This window comes from Syngnathoides biaculeatus, chromosome 16, assembly GCF_019802595.1.
Source record: "Syngnathoides biaculeatus isolate LvHL_M chromosome 16, ASM1980259v1, whole genome shotgun sequence".
Taxonomy (NCBI): domain Eukaryota; kingdom Metazoa; phylum Chordata; class Actinopteri; order Syngnathiformes; family Syngnathidae; genus Syngnathoides; species Syngnathoides biaculeatus.
In genome coordinates, this window is record NC_084655.1 from 6,126,452 (window position 1) to 6,150,028 (window position 23,577).

At 39.3% G+C, this 23,577-nt stretch overlaps 1 protein-coding gene across 2 annotated transcripts; it reads left to right on the forward strand.

Moving 5' to 3' along the window:
- Positions 1-271: 271 nt before the first annotated feature.
- On the forward strand, positions 272-22,896 carry ppp1caa (protein phosphatase 1, catalytic subunit, alpha isozyme a). 2 transcript variants are annotated; one of them, XM_061846194.1, is made up of 8 exons: positions 272-433; positions 678-777; positions 15,365-15,496; positions 16,697-16,927; positions 17,001-17,105; positions 19,156-19,379; positions 21,666-21,800; positions 21,924-22,896. In XM_061846194.1, the coding sequence occupies exons 2-8, from the start codon at positions 723-725 to the stop codon at positions 22,038-22,040; spliced, it is 999 nt and encodes a 332-aa protein (XP_061702178.1). In that variant the 5' UTR covers positions 272-433; positions 678-722; the 3' UTR covers positions 22,041-22,896. The 2 variants fall into 2 exon arrangements, with proteins under 2 accessions (XP_061702178.1, XP_061702179.1); XM_061846195.1 differs by lacking the exon at positions 272-433 and adding an exon at positions 444-547.
- Positions 22,897-23,577: the final 681 nt, after the last annotated feature.

Genomic DNA, 23,577 nt, shown 5'->3' on the forward strand with positions numbered 1-23,577 from the left:
TCGTCACCTTGCGTCACAAGTGTGAACTTCGATGTGAGAAGCAAACTTGATGATTGTGCAACTCGGTGTGTTCACACAAGATGGCGCCCTTCAAGTTTCACGTTGCCACCGTTTAGCTCTTGGAGGGAGGGAGGGAGGGGGAGTGCTTAAGACTGACAGGCACTAGTACCAATAATATTCAAGCCAGTGTATTGCTTTGACCAATCATATTTTGTGAATTGTGTGACGTTCTTTGATTCCGGCCCCTCTCCGATGCAAGACAAGCGAACAGAGGAGACACTCCGAGTACGATAGGCGGCTACCACCACACGGCCTGCGTCTAAAGTTCCCAGAGGGAGGGGGAACGGGCCCAACCGAGCTCAGGGGACTTTTTTTTTAATTTAAAAAAAAAATTCGTTTCCCAACATTCTGGGAGGACTGTTATTCAGCTAAGGTAGGACAATGTTAACCAGTCGGTTTAGATGTGTGACAAGCCGTGCTAGGCGCTAACTACATAGCATGAGCTCAGAGTGAATGGAATGAGGCTATCAGCCTTTTTGTATTATGAGTAAGATGTGACACTCCTTATAAACTATAATGTTATTATTCGACACTGATGAAGATTAATGGAAAGCTATAATGTAGTTGATGACAGATATGTTTTTGTGTGGTGTTTTTGGGGGTCCACGATATTGAAGGTGCCAAAGGGGACTCGCGGAGCTCCGTGTGAAAATCTACAGAAAATGGCGGAGCCAGACAAATTAAACATCGACTCGATCATTCAGCGTCTTTTGGAAGGTGAGACAAGTAACGACAACAATTAGTTTTTACGTGAATAAGATTTTTTATGTTGTGCATTGTGTTGAGTTGTGTGTCATAGTCTAGTGATTAACACAAACACCACCATCACTGTATACTTGCAAGCATTATTTCCAGATTTAAACCAGTGCTCAGTGATGTCACATATATGCTGGTGCTGTTAAAGAAGATATTAGACAAAAGTAATGTTTTGTATACGTACATGATGGAAGTCAAACGCTTAATTCTGTAACAGAGACAGAAAGGCTTGAGGACACTAACATTCGCGTAAATATCATCAAGTAGGGATTTCATCCAAAGACACACACACACACACACACACACACAGTTATCATAAATTGTCACTTTTATTTCCAGTCATGGAAACAATTACTAGACTACTCCTGTTTCAATTCTTTTTCATGCCTGGAACCACTAAAAGTACATTACCTGAAGCATGCAATGAACACCACAATCATACAAAATGCATACATGCTTAAGGTCAATTGTACTCACAGTAATATGGATTATTATCAAGAAAATGGCTAACTATCAGTTGAAACTCTTATGAACAATTTTTGTCACCATATTTGTCACAATAAATGTACCTTATTGCTGTACAAGGCATTAAAAATATCAATTTGTTCAAACAGAGATGCTTCCACGGTCGCAATTTTTGTTGCTTTGTCCTTGTTATGGAAAGGAAAGGAAAAACGGCTACCGGAAATGACCGAAATGTACTGAGGAAACACTTCCCAGTGGCGTCCTAGCCAATACCAGCAGTAGTGACACCTCTAACTGGGAGGCCAACTGCAGTTCATTTTCAAAATTGAGTGCGTGGGTTGCACTGGAGCAGGGGTCATCAACCTTTTTGAGGCTGAAGGGTACTTCGTGAGAACTGATTGTACGAAGGGCTACATAACTTGTTTGGCGCAAACTTCAGTCATAGTTCATTATACATACATAAAATATTTTTGTTTTAATTTTTTGTATGATGTGACGTTACAGGTATTTTAAAAATTTAAATAACATAAGCAAGTCAGATTCAAAATTTAAAGCTGTGGTATTTTTAGAACATGCCTTGCGGCCCTTAAATTGTCCTCGCAGGCGACCATGCGCCCGCGGGCACCGCGTTGGTGACCCCTGCACTGAAGTATAAAGGCAAACTGCGCGCATGAGGTGCAGTAACGTCAGTGCGGTTGCATGCTTGGGTGTAAAGAAGCCCTTGGGTGTAAAGTACACTTTAAACATAACCCTGGCTGTATGTTCTCCCTCTTGTAAATACCACATTTAGAATCATTTCCATTTTAATTTTGTCAACTTTGTGAATATGTAATGATAGATGCGTACATGCAATGAAGAAGCATGGTTTATAAACCTTTGTTTGACTAGATTACTCACTGTTATTGACCAGTCCAATGACAGTTGTGCAAAGGGTGCACAAATCGTGCGATAATGTTCAGTATATATTACGAATACTAATAGTGACAGAAAATAGTAGGTTCGCTGATCAAGAATTTAATGACTGAATTGTAAGAGGGGAAAAAACTGAATGCATGCTAGTTTTGATTTGCATTGAACGGTAGCGCCTACCCGCCGGAAGGAGTTGGATGAGCTGGTGTCGAGGAGGTGGAGGGTCCGGAAGGATCAACTTCCTGAGTTCGAAGGCCGGGTGCCCTGAGGTGCAGTTGTTTGTGTAGCGTCAAAAGAGCAAAGGGGAGAAGACGCAACCCCACTGATGATAGTGCGCGTGAATGAGGTGGTGTCTCCCAGCCTCACCTGCTGTCTCCTGCCCGTCAGGAAGTTGTAGATCCACTGGTAGATGGCTGGTGAGACGCTGAGCTGGAGAAGCTTGGAGAAGAGTTCAAGGATGATGGTTTTAAACGCAGAGTTAAAGTCCATGAACAGGATCCTCGCATAGGTTCCCTCGCTGTCGAGATGTTTAATGATGAAGTGCAGACCCATGCTGTCGGCATCCGCAGACCTGTTGGTTTGATAGGCAAAATCAATTTAAATATGTCATTTGCGTGGTCTTATGTCTTCATTAGGTTATATGAATGAATGTTGGCTAAATAGAGTTGATCTTCACGAGTTGACTTGGATTATTCACAAAAAAAAGAAAAAAACACAGCAGTCCTATTATCTGCTGTCGACTTTGACTCTGGACCAGCTGGTGTGTGTGTGTGTGTGTGTGTGTGTGTGTGTGTGTGTGTGTGTGTGTGTGGTGTGTGTGTGTGTGTGTGGTGTGTGTGTGTGTGTGTGTGTGTGTGTGTGTGTGTGTGGTGTGTGTGTGTGTGTGTGTGTGTGTGTGTGTGTGTGTGTGTGTGAACAAGGCAGATAGTGGCAGTATTTATATGCTCTTACATAACCCCACTGACCTCAGGTCTGTCTGTTTTATTGCGTACCATAACAAGCAATTACTTGTTTGTATTGTGATGTGCCAATGTGTAACCACTCTCTCATGCATGCATAAATCATAAATAAAGTATCGCTGGCGGCGTACAATGTCCACTTTCTCCTGAGTATGACAACAACAAGCCAATTAAATGTGTTGGGATAACCATCTACTCAGTCAATTGGATTACTGACAAATTCAAACAACTCCTCTCACTGTGTGACTCAGCGTTTGTTTCCAAGATTTCAAGTATGTGGGGGGGACTTTAATAAGACTTAAACATATTAATTGCAATTAACAAATTGAAAACAACTTAATTTGTCAAAAAATAAACATTGCAATCGCATTTAATGATTTTTTTTTTTGTTCCAATCAGCCTGGAACTTTTGTCAATGTGTGATTTTCTTGTACACTGACTACTGTACATTGAGACACAAGTCACAGCTCTGCTGCCAAAATGGAGAGATAGGATGAAACGGTTCCCAGGACTGATGGGAGGCAAATTTTATAAAAAGAAAACTATTGGATGTAATCTTTGATAAACATGGATTTGTGCAAAAAGAAGTTTCACTTCAAACACCCTCCTAAATGTTGGCCAAGTTTTCAACTGGCATGCAGATACCATTCAAGGGGAATATTGGTCTTTGTTTGACACTGATTTTGTTTGCTTTTTGTGCATGGAGTGTGTTTGTATTTCAGTCATTTTTTTGTGTGATTTGTTGTGTGTACTGTGACTATTTTATTTCTCCCCCCGCTAAGCGTCTGCTTGGTTTGTTTTTGTGTTTTGTCTTTGTGTACTTGAGGTGTGTGTGGCTCTCATTTCTGTTTTACTGCACATTTTTTTCGTTTTAATTAATAGTTGTTTTTGTGCTGATTTTCTTGTGACTTATTTTGTGTGTGTCGAACCAATGTAAGATTTTTTATATAATTTTTTGATTTAATGTATATTGTATCAGTGATGACATTCAGACGGAATGTATGTTTTCATGTTTCAAGTCTTTTAGTTAGTTCACTTTCAGCAGTCTGAGTGTGTGTGTCCCACTGATAAGCTCATGCTCGAGAAACTCTGAAATTAGTTGTTGAAATATCTTTAATCCTGCTTTACAGGGCACTAGTAGCAGTGCTGCAGGATTTATACCCTATAACTATTCGGAGTAGCTGCTCAACGGGAATCTGACTTCCATTGAGTAGGCTCATTTGCACCATTAGCAACAGTGTCTTCTGACCTTTTTATTATAATTCTATAATTTTATTTGAGTAGGCTCATTTGTAGCAGCAGCAACAGTGTCTTCTGACCTTTTTATTATAATTCTATTATTTTATTTATTATATTTGGCTTTCAACAGCATACTTGCTAATGATTACAAATTTTAGCAGTCACTTCTCAAAAGACACTAGAATGGAACTGCATTCGTCATAAAACAACAACGGTTATGCAGGACAAGTGTGGATGTCGGAGGAGTGAAATGTCACATGGTGCTTCATGGTGGCTCTGTTGTTAAGCAGGATGTGTGGGGGTCAGTGATTGAGACAATCATTCTTACACAGACCTCAAAATATATATATATATTTTTCATTTGAAGTAAAATGGCCTTGACAGATGTCTTTACTTTCTCTTCATTTATTGTTCTGGACAGTTGCAATGTACCATTTTGGGCCCATAAATGTTCTGCGGTGTTGAAGCGCACCACATTTGTAACTGCAACATTATCTATTTTGGACATATTTAATAGTCTCATCCTTAGACTATACAAAAGGGTGAGTGCATCTATATTATAATGTGGTATATTTATTTACATCAGATTTAATGGTCTGTGGCCATATAATATACTTTGTTAGCATAGTTTATGCTTTGGGGAATTGCAATGTACCACATTTGGAGAATATTTCATGGTGTTGCCACCTATAATGGACAGTGAACCGGTGCTATCTGTGGGGGTGAGGGCCTGAGGACTGCCCCGAATAGGGAAAATTGAACTACGGTAAATTAATTGGGACCAGAACCACTTGCAAAAACTGAAAAACCCTGAAGTAGCGGAGGTGTGTGTTTATGTTGGTTACCAGAATGTTTAAAATATGTAAACAGTGTTTGTACTTTGCGTAGTTGAGATAAAAAGCGGTATTTAGTTAAATCTTTAATTCTAAAAACTTATAAATATAATATAGACAGTAGAAATTTAAAATATCAATATAAATTATAAAACACAATTGTATTACTGAGATAAAATTCATCACACGGAGACTTCTGCTGGAGCTGTCATGTGGGCACCAGAATGTTTAATCAACACTACAGCATTTATTCTTTGCATACTTGAGAGAAAAATGACAACAGTATAAGTGTCTAGTTAATAACAATAATTTTTTTTTTATTGCAGTACAGAAATTCACAAACACGTTATGTATATTCATGTAGCACCGTTGTGACGTCACTTCCAGCGCGCTGACATCACTTCCATTTTGCCGGTGTGGCGCCCCCTCCATGACGAAAGGAACTTTTGCACCCGAGGAGAATGGAGGATGTGTCTCTCTCAATATCTCCAGTTTGTTCTGGCCACATCCCCACGAAATTTTTTATTTCCTTAGGGTGGTCCGAAACATAACAAACGCAGCAAACGTGATAAATACAGGAACTGTGAGTCGATAAACTGTAAGCAAAGCAAACGTGAGTCAATGTACGCATACCAAAAAAGCAAAACAAGAGGGCAAAAATGAACATTTTATGTACAAATAATCAACTGTATAAGGACAACCCCGTCACACTCACTGTGATTTGATTTGGCGCGCCATCACACTCACAAATCTGCACAGTTGAGCACGAAAAATCACGTGCGTAAAATTTGTTACGAGTAGAAATACTTAGACCTTCTCAGCGCACATGAAAACCAATCCAGTGCAGTGAACCACAGCCCGACTTTATTTATTTATTATAACAAAGAAGCACAAGGTCTTCTGCTAGATTACCTGACTCTGCCCCCTTAGGCTTTGAAAGGGGTACACTCAATGACAAACACCATCCACCCGCACAGTCTGGACAACGTAGAGCAAAGAGAGACATGCTGCTTGTTTGCTCTCTATAATAATGGTAAGGGTTAAAAAAAAGTGCTGTTGCTTTAATAAATGATGGGGTATGTGAACAATAGAAGAAAAAAATGGTGAAACTGGATGAGATTTTTTTCTTATTTTGAGTAAAAAGGGTGTGGTCTGAAGCCAAAGTAAAAAGTACAGGATGAGATGGAGTCTAATGTTAAAATTCCACCTTGGCACATCCTGATCGAGGATGAAAGCACAGACAAAACAGTGTATAAAAAGCTAATTCTGTATTTTAATTGTAGGAGGCAACATAACATTAACCTTAAAACTGGTTGGTAGCATCATTCAGTTTTCAACATTTGTTGCTAATGATATTCTGCAAGCAATAATTCAGTTTTACACCAAGAAAAACGGGGATGTCATTGTGGGTTTAAAAAAAAAACAATTTAAGTTGGAAGCTACCTTTCAAATTTATAATTCATAGTTGGCTTGGTTTAGTTAGCAATGTATTTTTTCGTTTGTTGACATTGTAAAAAATAAAAATAAAAATCGTTGTTTGCAAAAACACAAAATTGTTCTGAGAAATGTTCTGATGGGAATGTAAGTCCTGTAATCTGAATCTTTGAATGAGCCATGTAACTTCAGTGGATGGCACTGATCTGACCACAGTGCATACGTCTGATGTTGGTCACAGTGGTCAAAGGGGGCGCTCATGGGCTTAGTGTGTTTGCTCAAACATAAAAAATTAGTGCGAACGTTGGTCTTGACATTAATTTCCGTGTTTATTTCATAAATGTTGGTAACAAAAGAAGCCTGATTCTCAACAATCAGTATTCATCCGCAAACAAAATGCAAGTTAATTGTACTGAGCATGTTCTGAAATGATGCTAAAAGCACATGTTCCAAGCTCCTTCACGTATTGCGTGTGCATTTACGTCGAAAGTCATCAACCTCATGAGCCATGTCAAAGGAAATTCAGTTCCACTGGAAACATTTCTGGGATATAACACCGCTAATGTTTCATATCTAACTATAATAAATATGAGATTGTGATTTACTTTAGTTCTAACATCAGACTAGTCTGTCCATATATCTAAATGCAAACGGTCATTTTCTCCCGTGGTACCACGTTATCTTGAAGTTGAAAACTTTTTCCCCCTCCATGTTTTTGGAAGATATAGATCTACTGCTAGCTTTCATAATGGATTTACAATATATAGCGCTGTAAATTATGATAGATTATAACAGTCCATCAAGGTGAAATAAAATTTGTTTATATGAATACTTAGTTTTGAAATTGAATGTCTATTGACCTCTTTAAAAATGTCTGTCTCAGTGCAGTGTCAAATTCTGATTATGGTATTGGGTAACAACTACATACTCTGGTGTAACAACTCAGTAAATTTTTTGAAGTTCTTGAGATTCCATCCCTAATCACACCCGCAACTTTTTTTATGGGCATGACTGGTGGACCACACCCGTAACTATATCTGCGAGCATGACTGACCACACCCATACGAATGTGATTGACTGCCGTCAACACAATTGCTAAACTTGACAGCTTGTCGCACGCTTTTGAAATTTTTCAAACCAACCTTTGCTTGCCAAAAAGCCTTGTCCCGTCGGGGTTGAATCCCTCATTGCAGCTTGAGGTTCATCATCATCATCACACATTTTGCTTCCTTATTAAAAGTTATTGAAGCGGTTTTCCTGATGTTTACTACATCATTCTTTATGTAGTACACCGCTGATTCATTCATGCCATAATAGCGCGACAAAAGTGTAACTTCTGCCGTCTTAGATCATATCCAAAATTTTTACTTTTTTGCTGATTTTTCATCAGCTTAGTTTTCTTCAGTCACTGGGGCGTTTGTCTGCAATCCATGAAAGCGAACGGAGCTCCCCTCTCTTCCTCAGTAACTGGGCCGTTTGTCTGCAATTCGCTGTCCACTAAGTGAACACAGTTCCCTTTTGGAAACCATCCTCTTATTTTGCGTCTTCCCTTTAGCTTCGGGAGCAGCTTTAAGATCAAGCACAAGTGCTTTGGTGGCATTTTGAACAAGAGAGGTTGTCACACACACTAACAGTGTAGAAAATGGCAGAGAGGGAGGAGGAGATGATGTTGAGATGATGCAGCCAATCAGCTACAAAAAGTTGATCTGGCTTTATTTTTTCTGGGCTTCTTAAAGTGATATAGTACGTACTGTAAGACGACCTGTTTTTTTTTTTTTTTTTGGTAGTGTGTGTGTGTGTGTGGGGGGGGGGTAAATACTATGCATTGAAGCCGCAATAGGTGAAGCGCGAATTAGAGAAGGAATTACTGTACTTGATGCCCACCTTCCAAAAAAGGTTTGTAAGGTTGTCTCTCGGCCCATCCATAAAAATATTTTGGTTTCCAGGAACAAGAGTAGGGTGGGGGGGGTGTTTGGGGGAATGAATAGGTAGCAGTCACTGTGATTTAATGCCATCGCACACGCAAATCTGTGCAGTTGAGCATAAAAAAAATCACACGCGTAAAATTTATTACGAGTAGATATACATAGATTTTGAAAGACGTGGCTTATTTTGTGTAGTCTTGACATTATTTTACGTTTTTATGTCATAAACGTTGGTGACAAAAAAAGCCTGATCCTAAACTATTAGTATTCACCAGGAAACAGGAAATGCAAGTTGACCGTACTGAGCATTTTCAGAAGTTATGCCAAAAACACATGTTCCGAGTTTCTTCACGTACTGCGAGTGCATTTACGTCGAAAGTCATCAACATCATGAGCCATGCCAAAGGAAATTCAGTTACACTGAAAACATTTCTGGGATATAACACAGGTAATGTTTCAGTATCTGAACTATAATTATGAGATTGTGATTTACTTTGGCTTCAGATGTAGAATCATTTTATACATCTGCTGATTTGTGCTGGCAATTGACATGATAGATTGTATTTTTTCACTAAAATAACAGGCAAACTCACTGCATTTATCAGCTGTAATGAGCTCTGGAGCGATCTGATTAACTTTTTGTCATTAGTAAAACACAGTACTTATGTGTTCTTCTCCCTGCAAAAGCATTTCACATCCTTGACGGCTCCTTCACAAACTTAATCTCTGGGGTCCCAATTTTTTCTTGGATTTAATTTCATACTTTACAGTGGTGGTAGGGGATGAGCATTCATGGCCAGGTGATTTGCATTGACTCACGTTCTTTTTTTCCTGCTTTGCGCTGTACTTGGGGTTGAGGCAGTCCGCAATGCAGGCCAGCGGAATTCCTCGATAATTTGACGGTGTTGTTGTGTCCCCCTCAATAGATATTGCATATCTTTGGGCTTTGCACCCAGTAAATTCTAGGAGAACTGCTGGAGGAGCCGTTATTGTTTCCATAGTCCACACCTGTGCTCGTTGAGCTAAGTGGTTGGCTGTCTGTAAGCACAATTCTGCTCAACATTTTGAGACATCGGTAGAGTGGTTTCATTCCCCGACTGTCCATTTACATCCACATAAGACTTCAAGACGGCAGATTTTTTTTATTCCAGAATTCACAATCTCTGCAGAAGTCCGTGAAAATCCACAGTAGAGATGGGAGGGATTTTGACGGCTGGCCTTGTTGCTAACACCAGTGTTGAGCTAATTAGCAAGCCGAACTGAACGTCATGATTAAAAAACTGATTATCCACAAAAAAAAGAAAAATATAGTCCCACAGGTTTAAAACCATCTAGGAGTTGATGCTTCAATTTTTTTTCCAGAAGAAAAACAAGCTTATCATCAAGAAAAATGTCAAGAGGCAAAGCAAGCAGAGCAAGGAAAAAGCATTTGCACTGTACAAGAACCAGGCCATCCATAAAAATATTTAGGTTTCCTGTAATCCGACCGACCATAAATATTCAAACAAATTGTAGAAGTCAGCATTTATTTATTTTACACGGCGAGGACGTAAGTCTGGACCTGTCTAAAATATTAACCAATCGGGAAGTGATTTTCTCACCGTCTGCCTCACGCTATCGGCTATCATGGCGGACGGCGTCCCATTTGCTTTCTCGGTTTTTTAAACGGCGAATACATAGTGAGTAATAAGTTGAGAAAGGAGAGCTCTTCTTCAACATTCAAACAAATTGCCCTGGAAGAATTTGGAGACGACATGCTGTCTGAGATAAAAGTACTGTGACTGGGGCAAACACAGGGTGGTTATCCAACGTGATTTTGAGACATTACTATAGTTTGATCCAGATCTTGGGGAAGTGATTTTTCATTTGAGGAAAAATGCCACTGCTGAACGGCCCAAAATGGATGCATTGTCACTATGATGACAGCTGCCAAGAAAAAGTCAGAAAAAGGCATCCTAATCCTTTACTTCCTGTTAAAAAAAAAAAAATTGTGATCTGGGAAGCCACAGCCTTTTTAACGAAGTCCTGGAAGAGGTCAACCGAGGCAGTGCCTCATTCTTAAGTTCAGTATCCAAAGAAGAAGCTACGTATGTTATCCAGGTATGCACATCAGTGATTTTAAATCATTATTGGGAAGTTGAAAATGTGAAGAAATAAATATTTATGTGATTTATAGCTAAAACGTAAGATACATTAACACACTAAATATATTTATTGGTAGTATATTGGCCAAAATATTTGCAGAATATCATGGAATGGAGTACAGAAAATTCCTTCTAAAGACCATAGAATATTGAGACTGAAAATAATTTTACAAGTTGATTAGTGACAGAACGTCAGTCACAATAAATGCGTACAATCCAGAGGATGAGATTTATTCTCATTTTTTGCTATACCACTTAACTGGATGATTGACAACATTCATTCTTATAACATTACTGTGGCTGACAAAAAGCATCTATGTTGTACCTTTGCAAAAAAAACAAACAAAATAATAATGAAATAATTCCTACCTACCTACCTCAGTCAAATTTGAAAAATGTACAGGTGTGGTCAGTAATGCCCGCAGACATAAAGTTGCGGGTGTGATTAGGGATGGAATCTGAAGACCTTAAAATAACTTACTGAGTTGTTATACCAGAGAATGTAGTTGTTACCCAATACCATAATCACAATTTACTGGCACTGCAGACTGAGACAGACATTTCAATATACATTTCATTTCAAATCCAAATATAGACCATTTGCATTTAGATATATGGACAGACTAGTCTAATGTTTGATTTGTCAGCACAAATCAGCAGATGTATAAAATGATTCTACATCTGAAACCAGCCAGGGAAAACTCTATTACCTTGTCAGAATTTGATACAATAGACCTAAAAACTGTAGAGAAAACTGTTCAGCAGCTGAAAACATCAACAAGCTGTCTCGACTCAATACCATCTGACTTTTGAAAACTTTTATGAAGTCAGTGCTAGCGGATTTGCAGCAAATAACTAATTGCTCACTTCAGTGTGGTGAGTTTCCTAAAGCTCTTAAAGGAGCTGCCTCCTCTAATAAACAACACTGAATGCTTCTGCGTTAGCAACCTATAGACCCATCTTTCATAGCCAAGATTGAGTTGTTTTTAATCAACTCAGCGACTTTTCTTTATTTAAAATTGACTTTTTGACAAATTTCAATCAGGTTTCTGAACTCATCACAGTACAGTATTTGGTGTTATCAAAGTGCTAAATGATATGTATGAGGTTGAATACTGACTCAGGAAAGGTGTCAATTTTGGTCTTGTTGGAGCTCAGTGCTGCTTTTGACATGTTAGATCATAATATACTGCTGAATAGGATGGAAACATGGGTATCTCTAAATGGAACGGTCCTTAAACGGTTTGGGTCCTACCAAGAGGAAACGAGCTACTTTGTAACTATTGGAAGTGCTTAGTCTCAATAAATGACCTATGGGGCCCCTCAAGGGTCAGTTCTTGGACCCCTCGTGTTCTGCCTGTATATGCTACCCTTGGGTCAAATTTTGACAATCATAGCTATGCAGATACAATTACATTAAGCAGTATCTCCAGATGACTACAGTTCCATTGAGATATTGTGCCACTGTCTAAAATAGATAAATAACTGGATGAGCAAAAGTTTTCTTCAACTACACCACAACCTAACTGAGACAATTGATCTTGGCAATAAAGAATTGCTGTGAGTAATATTTGGATGGATTTTTGGATAGGAATGACGCGGAGTCTGACTAGAACTAAACACAGGCGCAGAACAGTCGAACGCTGATCATGTCTGAACAATAATTAAGGAAACATTTGACAAAGGTTGCTCAAATTAAAAAAAAAAAAAATGACTACCACCGAAGTTTACAACAAAAATGGACACCCTTTGTGGAGAGGGAGGGTTCTCCTGTGATCAGATGGGGAGTATGCCTAAGCATTCGTACTTGACGTTGCCAATCAACATTTTGCCTACTTCGCATAAAGACAAGATAATCAAACGAATAAAAGACATGCCTTTGTCTCCAAGAACCATTGTACCATCATGATGGCAAATCAAATTGAATTATGTTCACGTTTACCGGATGGAAATCTCAATGCCTGCATGACGTATGAAAGCACAAGAAGTCGCATTAAGGAGTAAGAAGTACTTCTGTCATCATTGGTTAGCAACATCATAACATTGTTATCTAAAAGAATTCAGAGATTTATTGTACTCTGAAAGTGTTTGTCTTAATTGCGCAAATACACCTATACATATGTTGTACAGCTCAGGGCTACCACACTTTGCTAGCCACTGGGTCCTTAAATGTTTCTTTTTCTTACTGGGCAGAATATGCCACCGAACCTTCCCTGGATTATTTCTATCCGAATTATGGAAAATTTTTGCGATACAGTAGGGCATTTTCACGTGTCCGATGGTGGTCCATGTGTTTACATTACAAATCGGCCATGATTTCTTTGTTTACGCACAGAATAGTCAGATCCGCAAAAGTAGGTCATGTGACTTGCCAAAATGGTGGTGCCCATGAAAATTTGTAATTGCCGATAAAAATCTTCTCAAAACACCATTAAATAAAAAAATTTTCAAGGTACAGTACTTGTCATGACATATCGGATAAAGGCTTTTCATTGTTCAGTGGAGTGGAGTCAGTATTCCAACTGATACCAAAAGCATGATTTTTAGTATGTTTTTAATTTAAAAAAAAAAAAAAAAAACAGCCAGTATAGACCCATCCATTTTTTTCACCACACATGATTTGACATATGGCTTTTTATAACTCCCGCCATGAAAATCCTCTTGAGGAATTTGTTTTGGAAAAGAAGCAGGAAGTGATGTTATTTGCAGACGCCCACTCAGGCGGGTTCATGTCTTTGTACCAGTTTTACCTGCAGGAAGGTAGCTCCTTGTTTCTTCATGTTGAATGCTGGCTCGTTGTATTGCTGGATATTGCTCGAACACTTGGGAGGATGGATTCACTCTTCACACGTTTCCAAAAGACCCGGCTCGTCGTGAAAAATGGATTGCACAGGTACAAAGGACGAGAGCTTTGTGGGTTCCATATGACAGGTAGGTGTGTATAAAGCTATTTAAAAAAATAATAGTGGGGAGGAACGACGGCAGAGGTGGACAACAGCGGCGTTGGCGGTATTCATTGCACAACAACGGTGGCATTGCTGCAGATATCACACTGGGACTCTGGGACGCTGTCGTCATTCATCGCAGGCGTTCATGCGGCGGCATCCTAGTGTTGACATTACAGATGACGTTGCAGGCAATATGGCTGCTACTGGGATGTCGAGTGAGACTTCCACAACTTTGTGCGTGGATGACATGCTCTCTGCTATTTTTTTTTTTCCATATAGACATTGGAGTGAATAATGTTACATGTATTTTTATTTAGTAAGTTTCTTTCGGCTTGGACTTGAACAACGAAAGTCCAAGTCCGAAACCTTGTTCTGATAGCTTCAGTCCTGACTTTCATCAGTCATATCAAATCAAATCAATCATAAAAACTGTCTTTTACCATCTGAAGAACATATCTAGAGTGAAGGCTTATGTGTCAAACAGACCAGGTAAAGCTCATCCATGTTTTTATCCCAAGTAAACTTGACTACTGTAATGGTCTTCTGTCTGGACTCCCCAAAAATGCATTAAGCAGCTGCAGCTCATTCAGAATGCTGCAGCTCGGCTTCTGACCAGAACAAAGAGGTCAGAGGGTATAACTCCAGTTCTAAAGTCCTTAGACTGGCTTCCAGTCAGCTTAAGAATAGATTTTAAAGTTCTGCTACTGGTCTATAAATCACGAAATGGTTTAGGTGCTAAATACATGAAACAAATGCTTATGGAATACAAACAGTATAACTTTGAGGTCGACTGACTCGGCCAAATAGTGGCGCATAGATTCCAAGATAAATGTGGTAAAGCACACTGCAAACAAATCAGATAAGTTGCCAACAGGTGACGTCAGCCCCATGTGTTAATGTTTTAAATCCATGTTGAAAACTGAAATTTTTTCTCGTGCTTTTTATACATTTTTTTTTCTACCACTATATTTAATTATACTTTTGTCATCTTTTTAATAATTTAGAGCACTTAGTCTTACCTTGTGTATGAAATGCGCTAAAATTAATTTGCTTTGGTTTGTAATTTCCTGCAGATGTCACAAGATTGCAGCTAAACACTTTTGTCTAAATTTTCAAAATCGTTCCTTGCCACCAAGATGTTAAATATGCGGGGTTCACTGTACCATATACTAAATTGTGTGAGCGCCTGTAGTTCAGTGATTTTGATGTTGCTTGCGTGTTTGGACAGTCAAATTTAATGGTCTTTGCACCTATAATGTACCAGATTTACAACACATTGTATGCACCAAACTACCATTTTAAACTCTGGCCACATATTGAGTTGTACTTACATTGTATTCTGTTTAGCCCATATTTAAGGTGAGTACCATATTAACATTCTTTGTGTAAATGTTGCATTTTGTATCATATTGAATTTACCAAATGTACATCACATTTAGTGGTCTGCAAATATCTGATGCACCATATTTAAACATGTATTTATTAAACCGTATAAGTTCAATTGATGTTGCATGTGTTTTATCTGACTTGTAAGGAGCACCACCTAACTGTCAATCTAACTACAAGATCAGCTACGAACTGCCAATACTTATTTTATTTTGACTTAATTTGTGTTTCCTCTGTCTGAGGTGTTGACTTCCAGTCCCGCTTGTGTTTTGACCTGTTCATCTTGATCTTCATCTTGTATTGTAGTGAAAGGCTCTCGGCCCGGTAAGAACGTGCAGCTGACAGAGAGCGAGATCCGCGGCCTGTGCCTGAAATCTCGGGAGATCTTCTTGAGTCAGCCCATCCTTCTCGAGCTGGAGGCCCCCCTCAAAATCTGCGGTTAGCCCAACACGCTCACATAGGCTTTTTCCTTGGTCAGCAGTCCTCAAATCAAAGATTGAACAGTTGTTTTTTTTTTAATCATAATTTGATGAAAGGAGCATGGATTAATAGCAGAAATGAAGAATGGCGTGACCGTTGATTGGTGCAGAGTTGTCAAATGTTAGAAAATATCCACATTTTGTTAGGAAAATCACTGAAAGAGAACTTATTCCAACCAAAACATGGGAATGCAAATTTATTAAATTAATGCAATAAGAAACTCTACTGTGTTTTGATAAAACAAGCAAACTAAACTGTGCCGGCACATTGAATTTTTGTCCAACCTTCTTGCTATCCGGGTTCTATCGATGACTGCATGCAGGAATAAACTATGCACACACAAGTGGAAAGCTGGTTGAGCATTTATCTGATATCCTACTAAAGTGGTAAATTCTCCATGTACTAGTACACTTTTTGGCCTCACTCACAATACATTTCAGCATAATAGTAGAATGACCAGCGTGTACTAATTGAACAACTGCATTTTACTAATGAGGAAAAACTGCACTAGTCCATAACTCTTTAGTGCTACTACTAGTCTAGCACTCGATGTTAACTAGTAGAATTTCATCACCAGTAGTACTAATGGCATGCACCTGTCGACTGGTTCACAGTTTCCGTATTTCGTAAGGTGTCGTTGTAATCATGCACCCTGGATATGATACCATTGCCCTGAAATTTGACGCAGTGGTTTAAAAAAAATAAATAAAAAAAAAATAATAATTAAAAAAAAATTATATATATATATATATATATATATATATATATATAGTGAGTTTATCATCATTCTACTAGTGCTCTCAATTCTCTTACTAGTGAGGACAAAAAGCGTATATGGATAATTCAGTGCTCTATCAGCATATTATATTGTGTAAATGCTGTTATGCTGTAACAGTAGTAGTTGTACTGTAGTTCTAATTGTGTTCGATCGTTCTAGTAGTGCAAAAAAAAAAAATTCAATAGTGGATGGCGGTAGTGGAATAAATTGACTAAAAAGTCTTTGTACGAGTACACACGAAGTCCTTCTACGAATGCTCTGAATTGTCTTACTGGTGAGATCAGGGTACTTGTAGGATATTGAAACAATCCTCAACAAGCTTCCGATAATCACATGCACCTTGGGCGCGCTTTAACTGCTCAATGGTGCCCCCTCCGCAGGCGATGTCCATGGCCAGTACTACGACCTCCTGCGGTTGTTTGAGTATGGCGGCTTCCCTCCGGAGAGCAATTACCTGTTCCTGGGTGACTATGTGGACCGAGGTAAACAATCCCTGGAGACCATCTGTCTGCTGCTCGCCTATAAGATCAAGTACCCAGAAAACTTCTTCCTGCTGCGCGGCAACCATGAGTGCGCCTCGATCAACCGAATCTACGGCTTCTATGACGAATGTGAGGAGCGCGGGCTACAAATCAATAGATTTATTTGTTCGTGTGTGTAATGTGGTGATGTTGTATATTTCAGGCAAGCGACGGTATAACATCAAACTGTGGAAGACCTTCACAGACTGCTTCAACTGTTTACCAGTAGCTGCTATTGTAGATGAGAAGATTTTCTGCTGTCATGGAGGTAGCAACACCATAAAATCGCACTTAAGGAGGGGTCCACACAGTTGCACTAAAATTGAGTATTTTCCATCAAAGTAAACAAAGGCTCGGTTATTGGATGATTTTAAAAAGATTATCCTGTGGTGTAGGTTGTGTTAAGAGTGATTTTTTTTTTTTTTTTTTTTTTTTTTTTTCCCCCTCATTCTGCAACGGCAAGACTGTAAAATATTATATACTGATGCTCTGTCCATCATTAATGTAGCATAATCTGACATATACAGTGCCTTACTATATATCTATACTGTTTGAAGTTAACACCCATTTTCCAAGACACTTATCCTCAGAAGGGTTGCTGTAGTCCTGGAGTTTATCAATTGATTCATTTGATACTAATGGGCTGCATTTTCCATCTTCTAGTATGCTTTTTCCCCCCTCACTAGTAAGACATTTCAGAGCACTACTACTAGGGCACACGAGTAGAACTACTACTACTACTACTAGTAAAGCAAAACTTGGGACTTGTTGACAACTGTGTGCCACTAGTTCTACTACTTCACTGAGTAGTACCAGTAGTGCACGAATTAGTCAGACAGTTCACTCATTAGGCAATATAGGCAAATTCAAATTATTCATCTTATTAGGGGTGGAAAAACAGTCGCAGGAAAGAAATTACCTTCAACATAGTTGGACACGTGGATAATTACCTCTCTATTAAAGTTAATTAGTTAAAGTGCGGGTGAGACACAAATCAAATCCTAAATAAGTATTATGACAACTACAAATATTACCATAATATCCGGCCTACAGAGTGCACCGGATTATAAACCTCACCCAGTACATTTGTAAAGGAAATACCATTTGGTTCATACATAACCCACACCTGTGTAAAAGCCGCAAGTGCCCTAATTGAAACCCTTACCCTAAGAAAGACGGTACTCAGAGTTTTCAATGTTTTACTATCTTAGTTCAACATAGCAACAACAGTAGCACAAACAGGGCTGGTTTAAAAAAAATAAAATTCAGCCATGGCAGCTACACGTTAGCACAGCACTTACAGAGCTGGTTTAAAAAAAAAACAAAAAAAAACTGAGATGTGGCAGAAACACGGTAGCCCTGCGCTAACAGGGCCCGTTTATTAAAAAAAAAAAAAAAAAAAAACATACCGGTAAAAAGCATTGAGAAACGGCAGCAACACGCTTGCGCAGCGCTAACACGGCCGGTTAAAAAAAACCATATATATTCCACTGGTCTCACTCTTACCTTTTCCACTCAAGTGCCCCCTTGCGGCCGTTAGAAAAAAATGCACAAATTATCCGCATCATCGCGGTTAAAAAATATAAAATATCCAATAAATTTCGTTCCACTTCACGATTGTGTCCCACTTGTTGATGATTCTTGACAAAAAAAAAATGTATATCTTAGTTTGAAACCTGAAATGTGGCAAAAGGTTGAAAAGTTCAAGGGGGCCGACTACGTTAACAAGGCACTCTATTTTTCAAATTTAACGTTTTAATTTGGGTGCCTTTATTATAAACTTAAACCAATGCTAAAAATGTTATTTTTTTTTCATTTGTAGGCATATGTAAAATGCAGAAGGAAAGGGGGCGCCACATTTGGTAGGGCCAGCTCTGCAACAAGTGCAAATGTTGCCTCACTAGAAAAAAAGCTGGAAAGGCAAGCCAAGCTTTTTCTACTAGTGAGGACAAAGACTGTACAAGTACATGGACAAATCAGGATACTTGTTGGATGTTAAAAAGACTTTATTTTGGCCAGAGCTTTTTCCTGCTTTTTATTTTTGGATGTGGTTAGATCTCCCGTCTTGTAATTCTTCTACTGGTACCATCTCTACACTTTTCTGGCAATCTAGATGTCCTGTGCCACCATACTCCCTCTCACAGGCCTGTCTTGGTACTAGGATGTATATGGTTATGTACTGTATATCACACACTACAAGAGCAGTAAAAACACTTGGCTATTTTGTCCCTTGGCAGCTTCACCTTTAAAAAAATATTAAAAATGCTAAAAATCAATATATCGGATGTGTACATAAACACTGGCATGACTTTTGACAGGTCTCTCACCCGACCTCCAGTCCATGGAGCAGATAAGACGAGTCATGCGGCCAACAGATGTGCCCGACCAGGGTCTGCTGTGCGACCTACTGTGGGCCGACCCCGACAAGGACGTGCTGGGCTGGGGCGAGAATGACCGTGGCGTCTCCTTCACGTTCGGCGCTGATGTAGTGGCCAAGTTTTTACACAAGCACGACATGGACCTCATATGCAGGGCGCATCAGGTTAGCTGTGGAGAGGGACCTCAGGAACCTGCTGACATGCAGTACATAAATTGCATATATTCAAAATACTCTTTAATGGTCTATGCACCAGCAAGGTAGCGTATTTCAAGACCTGTGCATGTTGTAATATACTTTAGACACAGACAATTAAATTAAGTATATTAGACGTGTTTAGACCAATGATAAATTTAATGCTGTCCACCTCTAATGCACTGTAATATGACCACATTTAATATTCTGTAGTTAATATACCTTATATATTGGTCCGTGTCTAAATTATAAAACTTATCTGCAACTTCAATGTTACCACATTGGTTTGCGTCCCTCGAAAATTACCTTAGTTAATTGGCTTGTGCACTTCTGATGTACCTCATGTAATGGCCTGCACTTTAAATTTTCCATAGTTACTCATCCATCCTTTTTCTGAGCCGCTTATTCCTGCTGTGTCGTGGGAGTGCTGGAGTCTGTCCCACCTGTCATCTGGTAGGAGGCAGGGTACACCCTGAACCGGTTGCCAGCCAATCGCAGAGCACATGGAGACAGACAACAGTCACTCACAATCACACCTAGGGGCAATTTAGAGTGTCCAATTAATATTGCATGTATTTGGGATGTTGGAGGAAACCACAGTGCCCTTAGAAAATCCACACAGGCACGGGGAGAACATTGCAAACTCCACACAGGTGGGGCCAGGATTGCACCCCGGTTCTCGGAACTGTGCGGCTCTACAGCTGCACCCCATATTTACCTTATTTAATGGTTGTTGCACAACTTGTATAGCTTATGGTTTGTGAACCTTTAAGGCACTAAGCACGTTTACCATATTTTCCGGACTACAAGTCGCTCCGGAGTAGATGCAACACCCATAAAAATGAAGATAAAAACATATATAAGTCGCACTGGAGTAAAAGTCAAGTTTTGGGGGAAATTTATTTGATAAAATCCAACACGAAGAACAGACCTATTTAAAATTTAAATGAACAATTTAAAATGAAAATAGAATAGAGGCAACAGGCTGAACGGAATGCTTACGTTATACACAACTGAGAACGAGTTATTCCGATAACTAAACCATAAATAACATGCGAAGAAGTTTACCAAAACCATCCATGTTACTCCAAATGTCCGGTAACTAAAATCCAATGAAATCTTCATCCTCTGTGTCACTTCTAAACAAGTCCGCCAACTCCAGAGGTAGATGATGCGCCGTTTTCTCTTCTACGTCTCTTACGTCAGACTCATCGTCAGTGGCAGTTGCAACTAGCCTATTCTGACTTTTCTGAATCCTGATAGGATGGTTTTGGTTGTAACGGAAGCCCATACTAAGTCGAGCCATCCAATGACTTCCCGTGGCTGATTCACCTTGAAGCTTTGCCCGCCATCCGTCATCAGATACACGGGCCTAGAAGGCCCTCTTGTGGTTGTCAGTGTAAAAATAACAGATAAGGGACTCGAAAAAGGGATGGATGGATGTAATAATGTGCTAATAATTTCACATACAAGTAGCTCTGCAGAATAGCAATCACACCCCTGGACAAACTATGGAAGAAAAACTGAGACTTATAGTCCGGAAAATACTGTAGTAATAGTCCGTGCACCTCTCAATTTTCATCACTCCATTTTCCAAGCCGCTTATCCTCACAAGGGTCTACTTTATTCAGTCTTATGCACTGATAAATTTCCGGTAATTTATTACTTCATGTACTTCTCAGAATGGATGCTCACAGGCGTGCACTTGACCCATACGGCATCAAATGGAAATAAACATCACAATTGTTGTCAAAATAGGTATGCCAAAAAAAATGACAACTTTGGAGGAAGAAGCAGAAAATAGTCAGTGGCAAAATAATTTGGTTGAGCACAACTAAATATATAAAAAAACAAAACGGCTCAGGTTGCAAAACATCCGTGGAATCACCACAAAATGTGTTATGACGAGACCTACACAGTCCCATATTCACTTAGGTCAACATGGCGGCTCGTGTTAGTGTGCATGCTCAAAGTGAATGTCAACATAAAAAGACTTGATTTACCAAAAAAAATCTGAATTGGGCATCATGCCGTGCAGTGTGAACGTTGCCTAATGTTCCATATTTATATAAATTCACCTTATTTAATGTCCATTGTGTAAATATTGCTTATGTTCAGTACACCTCCTACATGTACCTTTTTATTTCAATAATTCATGGTCCGTGCACCTCTTCAGTGCCGTCATGAATGGTATGTGGATGTTAAATCTACCTAATGTTCTGTGCACCTCTACTGTACCTTATTTTACATGTCCAGGTGGTAGAAGATGGTTACGAGTTCTTTGCCAAGAGGCAGCTGGTCACCCTCTTCTCAGCTCCAAACTACTGTGGAGAGTTTGACAATGCCGGTGCCATGATGAGTGTAGATGAGACGCTTATGTGCTCCTTCCAGGTCTGTGTTTATTTGTTATGTTTCATTACAAGTGTCAGATTTTTAATGTTTCCACAAGGGAAATATATCCAAAGTAATTTAATGAATTTCCTGGGTTTTTATTTTATTTTATTTTTTTTGCAGATCTTGAAGCCGGCGGATAAGAAATTGTATCCTTATGGTGGTGGTGCTGGGATGGGATCCGGAAGACCAGTCACCCCGCCACGAAATTCCGCTAAGGCCGCTAAGGCTAAGAAATAACACCCACCACTGGTTTCTCTCACTCCTCTTTTCCCTCCACCACAAGTCAACCTAATGCTGTTTTTTTTCCCTCTTTCCTACCTCCCAAATGTTTTTTCCCCCCATACACTTTTCACTTTTTTCCGATCTGTGTACATGTTGTCACACAGAATTTTTTCCTCTTTTTTTTTTTCTTTACTCTGGACAAATAAGCTATATCCATTTTTAAAGTTCACTGCATTTTCTATGCTGTCTTTCAAGATGACTTGCTGGTTAGTGTCTGTGGTGGGGGAGGCTTATATAATGCCCGCTGGATGGGTGGGTGCACAGACCGTTCAAAAAGGAGAGATTTAAGATGTGAAATACTTTTTAATTTTGTAAATATTGAAGCAACATGTCCTTTTTTTAAGAATAAAATAAAAAATAAGCATGAAAGAAGGGGTTTCCACCTCACCCCTTCAAAGAAGAGGAGGATGCATCATGCTGCCAATACCAAATAGTACTTGTGAACATGGCACTTATCTTGATGCTAAATGAGGTGAGGTGGTGGTGGTGGTGGGTGGAATTATCTTGAAGCGTCTCTGTGGTTTCGGATACTGGTCAAGAACATGGCCATGTGGTCTGTTAAAGACTCAATAAAGCAGTCAAAAATCAGAACGGTGATGTTAAACTGCTACCCCGCTTAATGGCGTTTTAGGCTGCATTCAAACTTTGGGTTTGCTTACTCTGGTGCGCTTCTTCTTCTGTGACTGTGGTTCATTGGGTCCAGTATGAATGCTCTCATTGTGCACACAAAAAAAAAAAAAAAATCATGGCGAGGTTCAGTTTAGTGTGAACATGACACTGCATTAAAATTGACCTTGAGAGAAATCACAAATGTACAACAGTAATGATCAGCTTTTGCATCCGTTTATGGATGTTTTTTTTTTTTAAACAAAAAAAGCATTTTAATAAGTGAAGTTTCATCTTATAAAAAATGAGGAATAAAATGTAAGTAATTGTATGGAAGAGAACAGAGCATTTTTGTGATCAAAATGTAACAGATCTAGTCAAGTTGAGACGTTAAATTGTTGATAAATAAAAATGCCAGTGTGACTGTGACATAAACTGAACCAGTGTCTTTTTTTTTTTTTAAGGTATTGGTAATTTATGGGTGGCACAGTGAATGACTGGTTAGCACATCTGCCTCACAGTTCTGAGGGCCGGGGTCCAAATCCTGGCCCCAACTGTGTGGAGTTTCCATGTCACTCTCCCAGTGCCTGCGTGGGTTTTGTCCAGGCACTCCGGTCTCCTCCCACATGCCAAACACATGCATTAATTGGAGACTCTAAATTGCCCATTGGTGTGATTTTGACTGCAGCTGTTTCTCTATGTGCCCTGTGAATGCATACACATGCATGGTAGGTTGATTGAAGACTCTAAATTGCCCATTAGTGTGAATCTGTGTGTGTGACTTTTTTTTATATGTGCTCTGCAATTGGCTGGCGACCAGTTCAGGGTGTACCCCTGCCTCCTGCCCAAAGATTGCTGGGATAGGCTCCAGTACTCCTGCGACCCT

What these genes read in the sequence shown, in the direction of transcription:
- ppp1caa (XM_061846194.1), top strand. Translation starts at nt 723, where the DNA reads ATGGCGGAGCCAGACAAATTAAACATCGACTCGATCATTCAGCGTCTT. An exon ending in GGCCCCCCTCAAAATCTGCG is followed by an intron (nt 15,497 to 16,696) that starts GTTAGCCCAACA and finishes CCCCCTCCGCAG; the next exon opens with GCGATGTCCATGGCCAGTAC. An exon ending in GATTTTCTGCTGTCATGGAG is followed by an intron (nt 17,106 to 19,155) that starts GTAGCAACACCA and finishes GACTTTTGACAG; the next exon opens with GTCTCTCACCCGACCTCCAG.